This window comes from Sorex araneus, chromosome X, assembly GCF_027595985.1.
Source record: "Sorex araneus isolate mSorAra2 chromosome X, mSorAra2.pri, whole genome shotgun sequence".
NCBI lineage: Eukaryota > Metazoa > Chordata > Mammalia > Eulipotyphla > Soricidae > Sorex > Sorex araneus.
In genome coordinates, this window is record NC_073313.1 from 205,692,538 (window position 1) to 205,709,462 (window position 16,925).

The 16,925-nt window shown below is 38.1% G+C and overlaps 1 protein-coding gene across 4 annotated transcripts in view; it reads right to left on the reverse strand.

The window, feature by feature from the left end:
- The window catches only part of SLC25A12 (solute carrier family 25 member 12), a 201,645-nt gene that overhangs the window by 46,675 nt on the left and 138,045 nt on the right, over positions 1-16,925 (reverse strand). For 3 of the 4 annotated variants that reach the window (XM_055120201.1, XM_004601148.2, XM_055120202.1), the window contains exons 4-6: positions 14,134-14,249; positions 5,745-5,884; positions 1,507-1,653 (exon numbers count right to left, since the gene is read on the reverse strand). In XM_055120201.1, the coding sequence (XP_054976176.1) occupies positions 1,507-1,653; positions 5,745-5,884; positions 14,134-14,249 (403 nt within the window). Of the gene's footprint in view, positions 1-1,506; positions 1,654-5,744; positions 5,885-9,563; positions 9,668-14,133; positions 14,250-16,925 lie in introns of those variants that run through there. The other variant, XM_055120203.1, reaches the window with a different exon arrangement.

Sequence of the window (16,925 nt, forward strand, 5' to 3'; positions counted from 1 at the left end):
ACTGAGCAAATCCTCTTCAGAATTTTCTTTCCTTATTCCCTCCCTCTCTACCTTTCTTTTTCCTCCCTCCTTTCATTATTTTGCTGGGGTCTGGTGTGAGGGTAGAAAAGCGGGAGATGGGTGGCAAGGAGGTGAACTGTGCCGGAGCAAGTGACATGCTCCATGTTCAAAGTCAGAGAAGAAAAAGACCAGAGGTTGATCTTTCTACCCCCGTCTAAATCAGGGATAATGATCCTCAGCTGAAACAACAAAAGCATTCACTGGCTTCCCTCCACTTAAAACAAGCAACGATCCAAAACTTATACGTAAGTACAACACATAAACAAGAAAACTGGTAAGTGAGGAAAGTTTCTCCATCCTGTGTGAGGAAGTGGATGACATCAGTTTGCCATTGGTCCAAATGATTACTTTAAAGGTCAACAGCTTGACAGCACACACACACACACACACACACACACACACACACACACACACACGTGTCCAGCTGATGCAGACTGAATGCACAGGGGAAGGGGCAGAGAGAGGAGTGAGCCACGGAGGCTGATGCCCACATCGTCCCTCCACACTTTCTACCACACCTGTGGTTATCTAAATGGGGTAGAGGCCACTGAGGTAGAGGCCCTCTAGCAAATACAACTTTCTGTGCAGGTGAAAAAAGGAAGAAGCAATCCTTACAGCCAGACTTCCGGAGCCTGGCTTGCTCTTCGTGCCCGTGCTCTCCTCTGAATGTGTCTCTCACTTGCTTGTCTCAATGTTCCTTTGCTTGACTCGTTCCACCTTGGAGAAGCCTATGTTCTCTCTCATACATGTACTTCTCCCTCTCTCTTCCCTCACATCTTTCTGAATAAGTCTCAATAAAACCTATCTTCTTCATCATGATGCCCAAAAGGGGGGGGAGAGAGAAAGAGAGAGAGAGAGAGAGAGAGAGAGAGAGAGAACAAAAGTGCCTGCCATAGAGGCAGAGTGAGGGTGAGGAGTGGAAGGAGAGAAACTAGAGATACTGGTGTTGGGAAATTACACTAGTGTTGGAACATTGTATAACTGAAACCTAATCATGAAAATTTTGTAACTGTGTATTTCACAGTGATTTAATTGTAGTAATAATAATAATAAATTGATTTTTAAAAAAGTACTTCACTAATAACGATGCACACACGAATACACACACACATTTTTTAAAATTTATTAATTTTTGGAGCCTGATAGAGTGGAAAGACAGTAGTACCCGGAAGAGTCACTGCCCACTGAAGAAGTTAGTACACCCTTGTCTGTAAACATCTTCATTCCTTTGATGGGACTCTAAATGGAAATAAACTAGAAAATATGGGTGCAAGATGGTGGCACTGATAGTGGCACTGAACAAAACCACAATGGAGGAAAGAGTTACGATTACACCACATCCCTTACACACACCATTGTACCTTCTACCAACGAAGCATAAAGTTAAAGAATAGTCGAGCGTCATATAGATCCAGAGAAGCAAGTTAGGATTCTATTTTTACTTACTGAAACTAAGTTCTCTTCCACGAAAGGAGTAAGCATGTGAGACCGAATAGTAACCATGATGTCACTGAAATCCAGACCAGAAATCATGCCACTTTTGCTTTTGTCTTTCAGTGCAAAGGCTTGTCTTGCATGTTCCAGTTGTAGCTCCTGGAGGGAAGAGTCAGGAATAGGCGCCGTGTGGTGAGTATGTTGTGGAAAGGACTGACACTTTTATCCTAAGTGCACTTAGAGACATAAATGCCTCTGAATTTACAATAAATTAAAATTTCTTTTAAAAAGCATGTTTTCTGAAACTGTGACACCCATTAGTTCTCAGGAAGAATCACTGCATGGCAATAAGAAAAAGCAGAAGGAGAAAAATTTTCCTGTCTTACTTGAAAGTTTTCATCATCGAAAACAGAAGGGTTTTGGTGCTTTTAAAGTATTAATTTATTCTCTCCCAGTCATCCAAGAATATAAAACTAAAAGTTTTGATTCATTTTAAGTTAAAAACATTAAATGGCAAAGCCTGTTTCTCCATTAGATTGTTTTTCAAACATTGTTTTTTTTAAAAAAAAAAAATGACCCAGTGAGAAACTCTAGTGACCTGAAGGACAATATTTAGTAATGTTACATGAAATGATGAAATAACTAGCGGTCAGCTATCTCTCTCTGCCTGGCTTGGGCACAGTTACTCATAGACTATAAACATTCAGAGTATCTTTGAACTTCTGAACTATTGAGAAACCAAATTTTTTAGTAAGTCATAATAAAAACACAAAAGTGCTGGCGAGATAGCTTAAGGGCTGGCAGGCTAGAGACTCAGGTTCCCTGTTCCCACAACCATCTGGCAGTTGCGATCCCTAAGTATCAGACTTGGAGAGGCCCCAGAACACTATCAGATGTGTCCCCAAAACAAAAAAAGTCACAAAACCAAAAAAAAAAAAAAAGTGTTTGTAAAACCAGCAGTAGCACTGTAACACTGTCATCCTATTGTTCATCAATTTGCTCAAGCGGGCACCAGTAATGTCTCCATTGTGAGACTTGTTACTGTTTTTGGCATATCGAATATGCCATGATAGCTTGCCAGGCTCTGCCGTGTGGGTGGGATACTCTCAAGTAGCTTGCTGGGCTTTCCGAGAGGGACGGAGGAATTGAACCCAGCTCAGCCTCGTGCAAGGCAAATGCCCTACCCGCTGTGCTAACCAGCAGTACTAAATAAAATTCAAAATAGGAGCAGTTCTGTCAGGGGGGCTGGATGACAGTACAGCAAGTAAGGCATTTGGCCTTGCATATAACCATCCTTAGCTTGATCCCTGGAACCACATATAGTCCCTGACCCCCACCAGGAGTGATCCCTGAGCAAGAGCCAGGAGTAAGCCCTGAGCATCACCAGGTGTGGCTCAAAAGCAAACAAGCAAAGGAAAAAATAAAGAGCAGTTCTGCCTTGGAGACCTATAGCATAATACAAATCAACCTGTTGTCACAATGTAACAACGTAGCAATGATACCATCGGATGTGATTTCACACTATCTGCAGCTCTGAAAATAATATCCACACAAACTATATTAATATTGTAATTATTAACAGGTAAGATTATATATTACATTTTTATTATCACTTACCAATGTTACTTTCTCTTGTTTTTGTGTGTGGTAGCAAGGATTGAACCCAAGGCCTCACACCTGTGAGGAATGCATTCTACTGCTGAACCACATTCTCATTACTGTCACTGTCACTGTCATCCCGTTGCTCATTGATTTGCTCAAGCGGGCACTAGTAACATCTCCACTGTGAAACTTGTTACTGTTTTTCACATATTGAATATGCCACAGGTAGCTTGCCAGGCTCTGCGCTGTGAGAGGGATACTCTCAGTAGCTTGCCGGGCTCTTCAAAAGGGGCAGAGGAATCGAACCCAGGTTGGCTTCATGCAAAGCAAACTCCCTATCCACTGTGCTATCACTCCACCCCCACATTCTCATACTTAAAATATTTTAAATAAATTTTAATAAAGTCTCACCATTTATTAATTTTAAATTCTTATAGACTTTGTGGTATCTCAATGGCAGTATTTTTCTTTTTTTAATTTTGGGCCACACCCAGCAGTGCAAAGCTTACTCCCGGTTCTGTGTTCAGGAATCACTCAGTAGACCACATGAAATGCAGAGGATTAAGCCCACGCCAGCCACTTGTAAGCAAGCACCTTACCATTGTACTCTTTCTGCCTCCCCACTCCTCCTGGCCTCATGGCAATTTAAAGGATATTAAAATTGCTTTAGTATGAGTTTGTCTTCTAAAATTCATTTGTATACATATTTGTTTCACAATTTTCTTTATGTGTATAATGTCAAATAATAAAACAAGGCCATTTTGAGAATCATATAACTCCCAAAATGGAATCAGGAGGAAAGAGAAAATCTGAGCAGACCAGTGAGCATTAAGGAAACTGAACAATAAAACAAAAATACCAAAATAAAAAGTCCAGGTCCAAAAAATATGAAGACAGTGCATTCCTAACTTTAATTTAAACTTGAAATAGTTACTGCAATTTGTATTAATTAAACCACATTCATATGAGTCACCAGTGGCAGACATAGGCATCAATGTGTTCAACTAAATTATAAAGCTACAGAAATAAGAACTGTGTGGTACTAGAGTAAAATCAGTCTCTCACACCACGGAATAGAACTGGGTGCAGAAGTAAACCTCAGATCTATCAGCAGTTAATTTATTACAAAAAGTTAAATATTTTTCCTTTTAATAGAGATTTTTCTTATTTCATTTTATAAACATTTAATACCTTCTACTTAATATTAAAAAAATTCAGAGAGCTGGGCTTGGAAGAAGGTGTGGGAATGGAAAATTAAGAAAAGGATGAAAAGCCATAAGGAATTGCTATTTCTTAAAATAAATAATTTAATTAAACTAAAGAAGAATGAGCTTTTGGACCCGGCTGTGGAAGGAGCATGATGGAGGGGCCCGAGGGAGCGCCCTCGGACCCCAAGCAGCCCACTGAACTAATTCCGGCATGGGACCAGAGACCCCACGGCGTGCTGAAGCTGTGGGACCCGGGCATCCCCCAATTCTTTTAACCTGTCTCTCTCTCAACTCCTCCCTCCTGAACACAGCGCAGGGGCCGCGGTTTTCCTGAGCGCAAAACGGAGACGCCGAGCCTCTCTCTAGGTTTCTCCATCTTATGAGCACCATAAAAGGGTAAAAGTTTATAGTGATGTTATTTCTGGTTGTACTTTCCCTGGACTTTATACAGAAACCCAAAACCGCGCGGCCGCTGCCGCGGCCGCGCGACTTAATGTCATCTTAGTATGAGCAATATGTAATGGTTCCTTTCTAATGGGGCGGACTTTTGTGGGAGATCCTAATAGTAAGTCTGTTGCTGAAATATTGAAGGCAATCAAAGTGGTAGCCATCTCACTAGACTGAACTAAGCTATATCCCCACGCCGGCTGAGAAGAAATTTTCTTCTTTCTCGGGAAGAAACGAGGTGTGTCATCAACTACAGTGTGATGTCCATTAAGCAAACAGACCTGGTGGCGTGGGAATGGGATATAAGGGGAAAAATTATGTACAAGGAACAGCGGGACGCTGGTGTAATCTCGAGCCGGAGCCGACACCAGCGCAAGACCGTCGGTTCCAGAGACTGCTTGCAGATACTCTACAAGTCTATCAACTAAGCCAGAGCCCCACGCCTGCTGATGATGGGAAATAACCATCCTTTTCGGTTTTTTTTTTTTCCCTTGTCAGGCAGCGTGGCGATTACTAAAACAGGCGTGAACTCGGTGGCGCGGGGCAAGGGGGAAAAAGAAAAACTATGTAACAAACAGCGGGACTTAATATCTCTATATTCTTAGCAATGGAGAACTATCAAATGCCTCCTTGGCAATAGGACTGCTTTTCTTTTTTGGGGGAAACCCCAACAACGGTAGTGAGTTGTATGTTGAAACATGGAATGTAATCGAAATAAGGCGTAAACGAAGTGAAACATATCATGTGCAAGGGTTGGGACTGGGGAGGTGGGAGGGGGCGGCAGGTATACTGGGGGGGTTGGTGATGGAAGATGGGCACTGGTGAAGTGAAGGGTGTTTGAGAACTGTATAACCGACATAATCCTGAGAACTATGTAACCCTCCACATGGTGATTCAATAAAATTTAAAAAAAAAAAAAAAAAAAAAAAAAAAAATAAAGAAGAATGAGTTGGAGGAACGGCATATATTTACAGTTATGAAAAGTAAGCTCACCTGGAGAAACTGTGTGAATTCCGTGTAGTTAAGATGCTTCTTTCGATTATGCCCAAAATGTAGTCGGATAAATTCACAGTCCCAGTTAAAAGGGATATGATGATGAATAATAGTCTGTCCAAAAATCTCTTTGACATTTTCTTAAAAGGGAAAAATAAATAAATAAATTATTTCTGAAATAAGTAGTATATTCCACTGCAATGTTCCTACAGAAAAAAATTAAGAGAAATTTTAAAAGTCAATATTATCTGCTTCTATTAAGATTAACTGGAATTTTTTTTTGTGCCCACAGACCCATGCACAGGAACACAATTGATACAAAATATAATTTTACATTTAAGATTGTGTACCATTACATATAAGGCCATGAGAGTCTTAATTTCTCTTTATTTAATTTTAATTAGAAAGTGATTTCTATCTTATACTATAAATGGCTGCTACTTTGCATTCCAGTATAAAATCAATAGTGTTTTCCCAGTTCCTCAAGGAGTCGAATTAAGCCCTTTATCAGAAGCATGAATGCCTAAATTACAGTATAATGCAATATTTGTCATACTAAGTATGGTTTGATTGAGGCTTGATTATTACATTCACACTAGCCTGAATATATCTATTGAAGATAGGTATAAGAAATACTACCAAAAGCATATCATTAGCTCAGCAGCAAGCACCTTATTAAAAGCTTCTGATATTGTCAAAAATATGGTCTTGACACAAAGCTTCAAAATCCCCATTAAAAAACATGATTATTAGTTTCAACTATTAAAATATTTTAAGATAAGTGAAATTAGTGATTTACTTTTAAATAAAGGACTAAACACAGTATACTAACTTTTAGTAGGAACCAGTCACACAGTGTAATACACAACCAAAATCCTCTGACAGTTTGTCTTCATGCACTAAGGATGTCATTCACTACCTTACACAGTTGTACACTTTACTAAAAAAGTCAATTCACAAATGACTGGTACTTTAACAAGCATAGACTGGATAGACTAATTTAGAAGCTCATGCCAAAAAAAAAAAAATCATTAAGAAAGTTAAGAAAGCAGGAAGCCTATCTTAAGAACAAAATTATTTTCAAATTTAAGCCAATTATATTAGTGAAAGTGTTTTAACATCAACTAGTTATGAATTATACTAGAGAAGTAGCAAACACAAGTTTAATGTTTTCTAATATCCTCCAAACTATGGTATTTTCTCTAATTTCAACAAATTCTTTGAAGATATAGATCTCAAGTTTTAAATGGCTTAATGGATTCCCTTTAGTTTTACATATACATATATATATATATATTTTCTTTCTTTCTAAAAGTTTTGCTAATGGAGGAGAGTGGGCTGAGGTGGAGGAGAATCTGGAAATCCTATTAGTCTGGACTCACTCTAACAGCCCTGAATAGGTCACAATAATCAAGTAAGTAGGAAGAAGGCAATGGATGTCACTGGGGAGATGGGATTCTCTTTTCTTGCAAATGGAATGTAGCACCTATTTATGCCCTAAGTAGCAACAGCATTTCAAAGTTTTCAAATCATGTCAAATTATTTTCACCTACCATAAACACAGGTAGGGTGTTCGTCTTGCAGGTTGCTAATCAGGGTTCGATCCCCAGCACACCACAGGGTACCCCAAACCCACCAGGAGTGATCTCTGAGCGCAGAGCCCTGAGCACTGCCAGGTGTGGCCCCAAAACCAAAAATAAGTGAATAAAATTTTTAAATATGGGTTTGATTTCTAAAAACAAGAATTAACTCAGTAGCAATTCATGGAAGCCTGGCTTCTCACTCACACAAAAGATACCTTTTAATCTATACAAAATCCAGGTCCAGAGAGATATAGTATAGCGGGTAAGGCACTTGCCTTGCATGTACCAAACCAGGTTCAATCCCTAGCATCCCATATGGTCCCCTGGCCACCAGGAGAAATTCCTGAGCACAGAGCCAGAAGTAACTCTTGGGCATCACTGGGTGTGGCCCCAAAATAAAAACAAACCAAAAAATCTATACAAAATCCAAGTTTATAAAATATGTTAACATTTATAAGATAATTAAAATTTTTAGAATTGCAAAAATGTCAGAACTAAAAGCATTATGGATGATCATCAAAGATCTTTTAGGACCCTTCGAATTTAATTAATTAGCTTTTTCTATTCCCAAATTAGTTGATTTCTGGTTTTTAAAGGTCTAACAAAGTTTTAAACTTAGGAAACATGAACAAATTAATAGAAAACAAAACAGGGTGGCTTAAATTACTATATATATTTAAGTAATATTACAATTACTAAAGGAAACAAATTATTTCATACTAACCTTCACTTTAAAAGTCCCAACTCCCCAAACTCAACTATTTAGTAAGAAATGTACATATTGCCAAATATATGCTTTATATAATGGTGCAATAATATAATTCCCATTATATGATGAGAAAAATTAGTGTATAAAAACTCTATCAAAGTCATAAAATTCAAAAACTTTCAAACTATGCTTTCCATATCACAAAACAGATGTTTATAACTAAAGTTACAATGTCTATTTTGATCTTTAAAGTAGCTGTAAAACAAAAACTTTATAATCTAATTTTATAAGCTTTTTAGCAACCTGAGTAAAATCCTAACTATCTTTGAAACAATTAAGATAATGGTATGATTACTCATACTAATCTCCTTAAATATTGAAGTGTCATTGTCTCAGAGTATTTACTTGGACGTTTCTGACATCTCCTAAAGTGGTCATTCGACAGCTTTGACTATAGTTTTATTGTGATCCTTATTAACTATTCTCAGACACTTCATAATTTCAGCATGTCACAGGCTACAACTAGTCACACCAAGACTGACAAACTTTCAAAACTACTCTGGCATCTCTTGATCCCCTTCCCTTCAGTTATTATTTCCGCTACAAACTGTCTGAGGCTAATTCAGGAAGTTTGCAGAAATAATTAGTACAGCTATTGTTTTAAAATCCAATTCAAAATGTCTATTTTTACCAATATGTGTTTAGCCAAGCAAAAAACAAAAAAAATACAAAAGTTCCAGAACTTGGAGAGCTTATATTTGTGTGAGGAAACTGCTAATGTTCCTATTTTATCTGGTTTTATAAGGTTTGGCATGATATGAGAGGGCACACCAATAATCTCAACTATGCCCCAAACTCCAAAATTGAAACTGCATCCAGTTTTCCCCTCAGAGAGAATCCCGTCTTTCCAGTGGCAAACCAGGGTATTTAGTCCTAACCAGCACTCCTGAGAATGCTGTTTCAGTAGTCATAGCTCTGAGCTGGATTTGAAAGGGAGACTAGAGTCACAACTCACTGACCACAGATAAGATCTAGTGTTTTATACTAGGCAGGTAACCCTAAGGGAACTAGGAATCCATTTGTTTTCTGACATATAGAAAACAATAGACAACTTTTTTTTTTTTACTTCCTGCAAAGCATGGGCTTATAAAAGAGATGGTTTCTGATTCCTTTGAGAAGGGAATTGGGACCAGATACAAAAGTAGCCTATCATTATCTTCTCTTTGCTCAAAGGAGAAGAGCACAATGATTTGTGAGGAGAGCAGGTAATGGTGGTAACTGTGATTAAGTAAAAATGTTCACAGACATATTACATTAGTCAGTTTAGCTGTATCAGTCACTTATGATGATTGGACTAGATGAAATACACATTGAAGCATATAAATTATGTATATATGTCTTAACAGAGATTCTCATTTCCCCAGAGACCCACACTGTGTCTCCCCCTCTCATCCACCCACATCCCTCCCCTGGTCCTTATGGGAGCTTCCTACTGGTCTTGTTCACCTTTCTGCAGTACAAAATTACCTCTGACCGGGGCTGGCACTCTTCTCCAAGACTGCCGCCATGCCTGTTCCATGAATGAGCCTGGAAGGAGCTGCTGTACCAACGGTGTGGCCAGAGAACTCCTCCTGTAGGTATACAAGCCATCAGCCCTGTGACACAGCCCACCTACCATCAGCCCAACGACATCCTGATTCCAAGGATTTCAGCCCAGCAGGAGCCACTGCTTCCAACTTACAGGCTGGAGACCAAACATTTTTTTATTGTCAGGGGGTGGGGGGGAAAGTGCTCAATAGCTGATTTTCACCTGGATGGTTCTTAAAGTGAAGTCAGAGAAGCTTTTAGAAGAACTCCCACCACGAATAACGCGTATCCTCGAGTATAACTGAACAAAAACAATAGCAAGACTTGTGGAAGTAGAATTTTTCAATGAAGGAAAACTTGGGGAGAGGAGGGAGAAGAGGAACAACTAGGAGACCAAAAAGGAAAACAAAACAAAAAAAAAAAACAAAGGACAACAACAAAAAGATCAACAACAGGAACTTGTAGAGGAAGTCCCAACATGGCGAGTTGACTCAGTCCCGAACTTCTAGTTCTACTTTCTAGGAGAGTCTATAGTTTCCTGAGTGATCTCCCCTTTGTGCTGGGAGAAAGTACTTCTATGAACTCTTTACCTACCTCCAGAGGAACTACTGCGCAATCAGTCAACGGGTAGTCCTGCTGTCATATGTATGTAAACATCTATTTTTCAGGAAAGATGAATTTACGTTTAAAAAGCATCTATTACTATAAAACTTAGATGCTTCAACAGTTAACAACTAAGTGGAATAACTACTAATAGCATCAGACCCCCATTTTAAACTTCAAACTCTAAGCTACTCAACTAGCCCTGAGTGTTAATATAACCTACTCTGAGATCATCTGAAAAGGGTCTCAAAATTTATTCCTGAATTAATTAAACACCCAATGCGAACACTTCTTATAAGATTAAACCAAGGTATTTTTTACACGTAGAATTTCATATCATTCCATGCCAGTACCTTTGTTTCCCCTGAAAGAGGGTACAATTTTCACATCTAGAATTTTCCCTCCTGAATGTTTTTAATAGTAGTCATACTGGTTATGCCTGAACAACTCCACTCCATTCTTCTCTTAAAGTGAAAAGGGTTCATTTGAGAGGCACAAATGAAATAGACTTGAGTATTCCTGAACATAACGAAGCTGGACATACTGATGGTCAAACAGTACAAAATCAGGAGCAGGAAAGACATGCCCTTGGAAAGGCTGATACTGGATCGTTCTCATTCCTAGGCAAACACTTTGGAATACACTGTAGATGCAATTTTAATAGAAAACTTAGAATGCATACATGTTTTGTATTCCCTTATTAGTCAATAGGTAAGAGTTTTTGGTGGGTTCTTAGAATAACTACATCTTTGTCAAAGAAACAGGCCTTTATTTAAGTTGGGACAGATGCATGGCAGTTACCGAAAACACAGTGTAGTATAAAACTGTAATATCTATCCTCACCGCAATTCTGTGAAATAGAACATTCAGTGCACTACTGGGTAATAGTGAGACTAAGGCAAGTTAAAGCTGCATCTAACACACACCAGTCATGCAATGGTCTTTACAAGGCTCAAGTCACCAGGTAGTAATAGATATGCAAGCCACTAAATAATTACCATAGCATGCATTAGAAGTTTTATTAAAGGAATATCAAAAAGAAAACAATGATCTATAGGTTTTCTTCACTCTTCTAAAATTTCCAAACCCTTCCCCTATACTTGCACATTCTGTATCAGATTACCCAGGTCTCAGTGTGAATCACCTCTCCCAGAGTAGATTCATCTCTAACAATTAAAACAAAACAAAAATCTCCAGCACTCAGGAAAATGTTACACAATATTGTTATTTATAGAAAACTTTGCAGATATACACAACTTAAGCATATGAGCTGATGCAAATAAAACATCTCTTAAAAAGCATAGATGAGAACAGTATGTACAAGTACAGATAACATCATCATCATAATCCACGAGAGACAGAAATGATCTAACAGTCTTTCCCTACTCCATTGAGCCTTACATCCAGTACACTTTCCCACCTTCCTCTCAGAATATAGAAAAGAGCAAACTATACTTAAATAAACTGCAAACAAGAAAACATAGGCCGTTTGGTGAAAACAATTTAGAATTAGGATGGTCCTAAAATTTCCTTTTATCTAAACATGTGTCTATAAACATACAGTACAGTTCTTTCCATTAAGTAAATACAGATATGAAAACTGACCTTATTATAGATCCAAAATCCTATAAAAATAAACTCCAAGTTTATTATTTCCAAATGCTGAAATTCTATAGCCCTGAATACAATCTGAACTGAGTGGGCCTCAGAAATTACATTAAGAGGTGTTTGCTAGTTTGGAAGAGTTTCCTTTTAAGAATATGTAATTAAATGTTTTATTCTTCATTACGAGTACTTTCATTTACTTTTGAATATTTTCCTTAAAATGGAATGTCAACTAGAGACACAGGACAGAAAGGAAAAAATGGCCTTAGAAAAGCCCCACGGTGCCATCAGAAGAACTACCCAGCTGACCAGGGTAACCCAGAACAATGTCAAAAGTGGACTGAACTTTCTGTTATTTCATAAGAATCTCTCTAACTCTAGATTGTGGAGTAGGAAAGTAAGAGCTGAATTCTAGATGCTTATATGTTCTTATAGGCACACACACAAAAAAATTTTTAAATAATTTGTTTTGCTTCTAATCCCAATTATATTTTCTTGAAATCCTAACTCACAAATCATAGTCTGAGGGAAAAACAGAAGAATTACTAAGCAGTAAAGTTGGATTCTAATAATCACATGCATTCAGCTGCATAAACTCTCTGTTTTTATTTTGGGTGCAGGGGATGATTTGAGGCCATACCTGGCAGCGCTTTGGGTGCATATACTAAAATAAAGATAAAAATTTGAAAGGTAATCAAAAGGAGGAGACATAGAACCATGAGATCACAGTAGGAGGGACAAAATAATAAGCTGGTTTAGAAAATATAATTCTCAAATAATGAGTATATGATGGAAGCATAAGTTATACTGTCACTAACTCAGATATTTATATCAAGTTATTTCCCAAATGTTTCTATATAATTGGATGTGTGATGTGTGTGATAACTACTAGAAACAGAAACGTACCATTATCAGGGTTAATGCTGGATAATAGAGGTTATAAGATTTAAACTTCAGAATCTAGGCATTTCTGAAGAAAGTCAATGTACTTTAGGAGGCATAATAGTCAGACCTTGCTCCAAAGTAGGAAGAATGCCAAGATAAATACGGAGACCTAAAGCACTCCACGTAGGTATTTATTTGGGAAGGTCTTATCATGTAAGAGACAATGGGGTCAGTGGGCAGAAGGAAGGAGCTAATCGGTACCAATTTAGGAAATGTGCCAACAAAAATCACAGGGAAGCTACCAGTGCGCCTTCTGAGTATCTTGTCTTTTCTTACTATTTTTCCCATACCAGTGAATCTTCTTCCCTTAAATTTAACCAGAGGGTATTTGTTCTATAACCAGTATTGCAGTGAATAAATATTAACACTGTCGCTCAAGGAAAGTTTGTTTTTCAAGAATTTTCTCCCATACATGGATGGCAAATCCATACAATACCAGCGCGTCAAATTTAGCTCTATAAGAAAAAAATGTAGGAATTGACTTTTTCTTATAATAACATGAATGTACTTAATGCTACTGAACTGTACATTTAAAGATAGTTAAGATGGCACGTTTTATTTTTATGTATTGCTCTTACACATAAAAATAAATCAAGTATTTTTTTAAATGGGGAGAAGGAATCAGCGCTTGAAAAATACAACACTGCTTCTATTGAAAAACCTACTGCAGGAAAATTAGCTGACACTTTTGCAAAACACAAGTTCATTTCTAAAAATAAACATCCTAGTTTACAATTATGAGACATCAACAAGTGTGGCAAATTATGTGACCACCAAAAAATTTCAGTAAATTTTGACATCCAACTCAAAGGCCAATTTTTTATTCTGGTTGTGATTCACAGGCCAAAAATCTAACCTGAGGGTTCAGAAAACTAACTACTCTTGCCTTCACTAGGTCCTTTTGTCCTATCCTCAGTTTTAAAGTGATTTGGTAGCAATGTTCCAAAGATGCTAAAGAGAAGTGCTGACCTCTCTACCCCAAATATCCCTTAAAGAATGAGATGATTACTCCATGTTGTTCATAGTCTTTTTATAAAGAATTTTATCCAGGCTGGCCCGGAACAAGACAATTTTACACCACCTGATTTAGGAATGTGAAAGTATCAGTGGTTCAATGAGTGGTTCAATGCTAAAGCAACATCAACCCTATATCTCTTTAGTTTCAGTAATAATCTAATGCTCTGAAGAAAATAAAATTATCTACTTTTTAGAAATAGTGAAACTATTTACTTTCTAGAAAAGTGAAACTTCACTGATTGACTAGGACCTAACATATTCCGTTACCAGAATAAGCAGTTACAAACTAAACCAACCTCACTAACTTCACTTATCACTTAAAATCTTTTTTTTTCCTTACCAAATGTCACCTCTCCATTTCCACTCTTGTCAAACAATTGGAAAGCCACTATGAACATGGAATCTGGAGCACATAAAACAGATTCAAATGCCAAAAACTCTTGATAGGAGATCAACCTGGAATAAAGTATGACATGTGATTGATTAGAAAAAGGAAAGCATCAAGTATTTACCCTGCCCATAATGTATTGTTGCAGCTCAAAATAAACAGTTGAGAAAGAAAAGTTTATCTTGAAGGTATATTTCAGATAATATAGAAAAAGTGATAGAACAAGAATATTGCTCTTTTGTAGGATCACAATGACCAAAAACCTTAGGCAAAAATCCCAAAAGCAGATGAACACCCAAAATAAAGAAACTTGAATCTGATCAAGTCTGTGGATTATAGCTTCTCAACTCTAGTACTATTAATATTTAACTTCATAAAATTATTTGCTGTAGGGCTCCTGTGCATTACGTGGCATTTAGCAGCATCCCTTGGCCTCTTCTTACTAGATACCAGTATCTCTCACCACACGGAGAACCACAGCTCTAAATCTAACAAAGAGCCAGAGAGATAGTACAGTGGGGTTCAATCCCTAGTACTGCATATAATCAATGCCCCTACCCCCACCAGGAGTGGTCCCTGAGCACAGAGCCAGGAGTATGCACTGATAACCTCCAGGAGTGGCCCCCAAACAAAACAGTCTAGCTAAATAGAACTATATTTATAGAAAATATAAAGAATGAAATAACATGTTACAGATTATCACTTAAACACAATCAGCAAATATGAAGACTACAGGAAACTACAGCATGAACATCTATAGATGTAAATTGCTTTCTTTTTTCCTTTTTGGGGTTATACCTGGCGATGCACAGGGGTTACTCCTGGCTCTGCACTCAGGAATTACTCCTGGCAGTGCTCAGGGGACCATATGGGATGCAGGGAATTGAACCCGGGTCAGTCATGTGCAAGGCAAACACCCTACCCGCTGTGCTATAGCTCCAGCCCCTATAAATTGCTTCTTAAAGGCAATACAGAGGAGGACTTCATTAAAGACCTAAGATGGAACAATTCATCATAATACATAAATTTGATTTGAATTCCGATTCAAAGGAAATAAATTATAAAAAAAAATAAGAAACAAGAATACTAATTTTTAAAGATCAATGTTGAAAAAAATAAATATATTGATATTTTTAGGATATTTGGTGTGGGTTGGGTTTTGGTAACTTTTCTTTCACTCTTAGAGGTACACAGTGCGCCATTTTTGCAAATAAGATGTCATGTGGAATTTGTTGCAAGATAATCAGGGGATCAGAGAGAGAGCACAATGGGTAAGGCATTTGGTTTGCAAGAGTCTGATCCCCCAAATTCCATATAGTTCTTCATGAACTTCCAGGAGTAATTCCTGAGTTCAGAGTAAGAAGTAAGCTCTGAACATCGATGGGTATCGTCCAAAAACAAAAACAAACAAACAAAAAGATGGAGGAAAGGAGAGAGGTATAAATGAAAGAATTATTAAAATTATTGAGGCCAAGAAGGTAGCTTCAAGGATTGGAACAAATGCTTTTTACATGCAAATGTCCTGAAAATGGTCCTCCAGTCCATCAAATCCATATGGTCCTCATGCCACTCAGTCCCCTGAGCACCAATAGGCTTAGCCCTGTTGGTCCCTAAGTGTGCCTCTGATTTTCCGCAAGTCCATAGGGCCTAAGAAATGTGAAATGAGCAAGGAAAGCCTCTTCAATAAGTAGTAATGGGAAAATTGGAAGCTACATGCAAAAAAAATGAACTCAGACCTCTGACACAAGGCACAAAAGTCAGCTCAAAATGGATTAAATACCTCAATATCAGATCTGAATCCATAAGGTAGCACTGTAGCACTGTCGTCCTGTTGTTCATCAATTTGCTCAAGTGGGCACCAGTAACACCTCCATTGGAAGACTTGTTACTTTTCTTGGCATATTGAATATGCCACAGGTATCTTGCCAGGCTCTGCCGTGCAGGCGGGATACTCTTGGTAGCTTACCGGGCTCTCCAAGAGTGACAGAGCAGAGGAATCAAACCTGGGTTGGCTGCATGCAAGGCAAATGCCCTACCTGCTGTGCTATTGCTCCAGTCCATCAAATCCATACGGTACATAAAGGAAAACATTGGTAGAACTCTTCTAACAGTGAAGATAAAGGCTTCTTTAAAGATGAAACACAGGGGCTGGAGCGATAGCACAGCGGATAGGGCATTTGCCTTGCATGTGGCTGACCCAGGTTTGATTCCCAGCATCCCATATGGTCCCCTGAGCACCAACAGGAGTAATTCTTGAGTGCAGAGCCAGGAGTAACCCCTGAGCATCGCTGGGTGTGACCCAAAAAGCAAAAAATAAATAAATAAATAAAAATAAAGATGAAACATCACTGACGAAGCAAGTGAAAAGCAAAGATAAACAAATGGGACCACATCAAGTTAAGAAGCTTCTCCACTTCAAAAGAAACAGTGACCAAGATACAGAGACAGCCCACAGAATGGGAAAAATTATTTATCCAATGCCCATCAGATAAGGGGTTAGTATCCAAGATATATAAGGCCCTGATAGAACTTTTAAGAAAAAAATCGTCCAACCCCTCAAAAAATGAGCAAGAGAAATGAATAGAAACCTTCTCATGGAAGAAATACAAATGGCCAAAGGCACATGAAAAAATGCTCTACCTCACTAATCACCAGGGAGATGCAAATCAAAACAACAATGAGATATCGTCTTACACCACAGACTGGCACACACCAAAAAGAGTAAGAACAACCAGTGCTGGCAT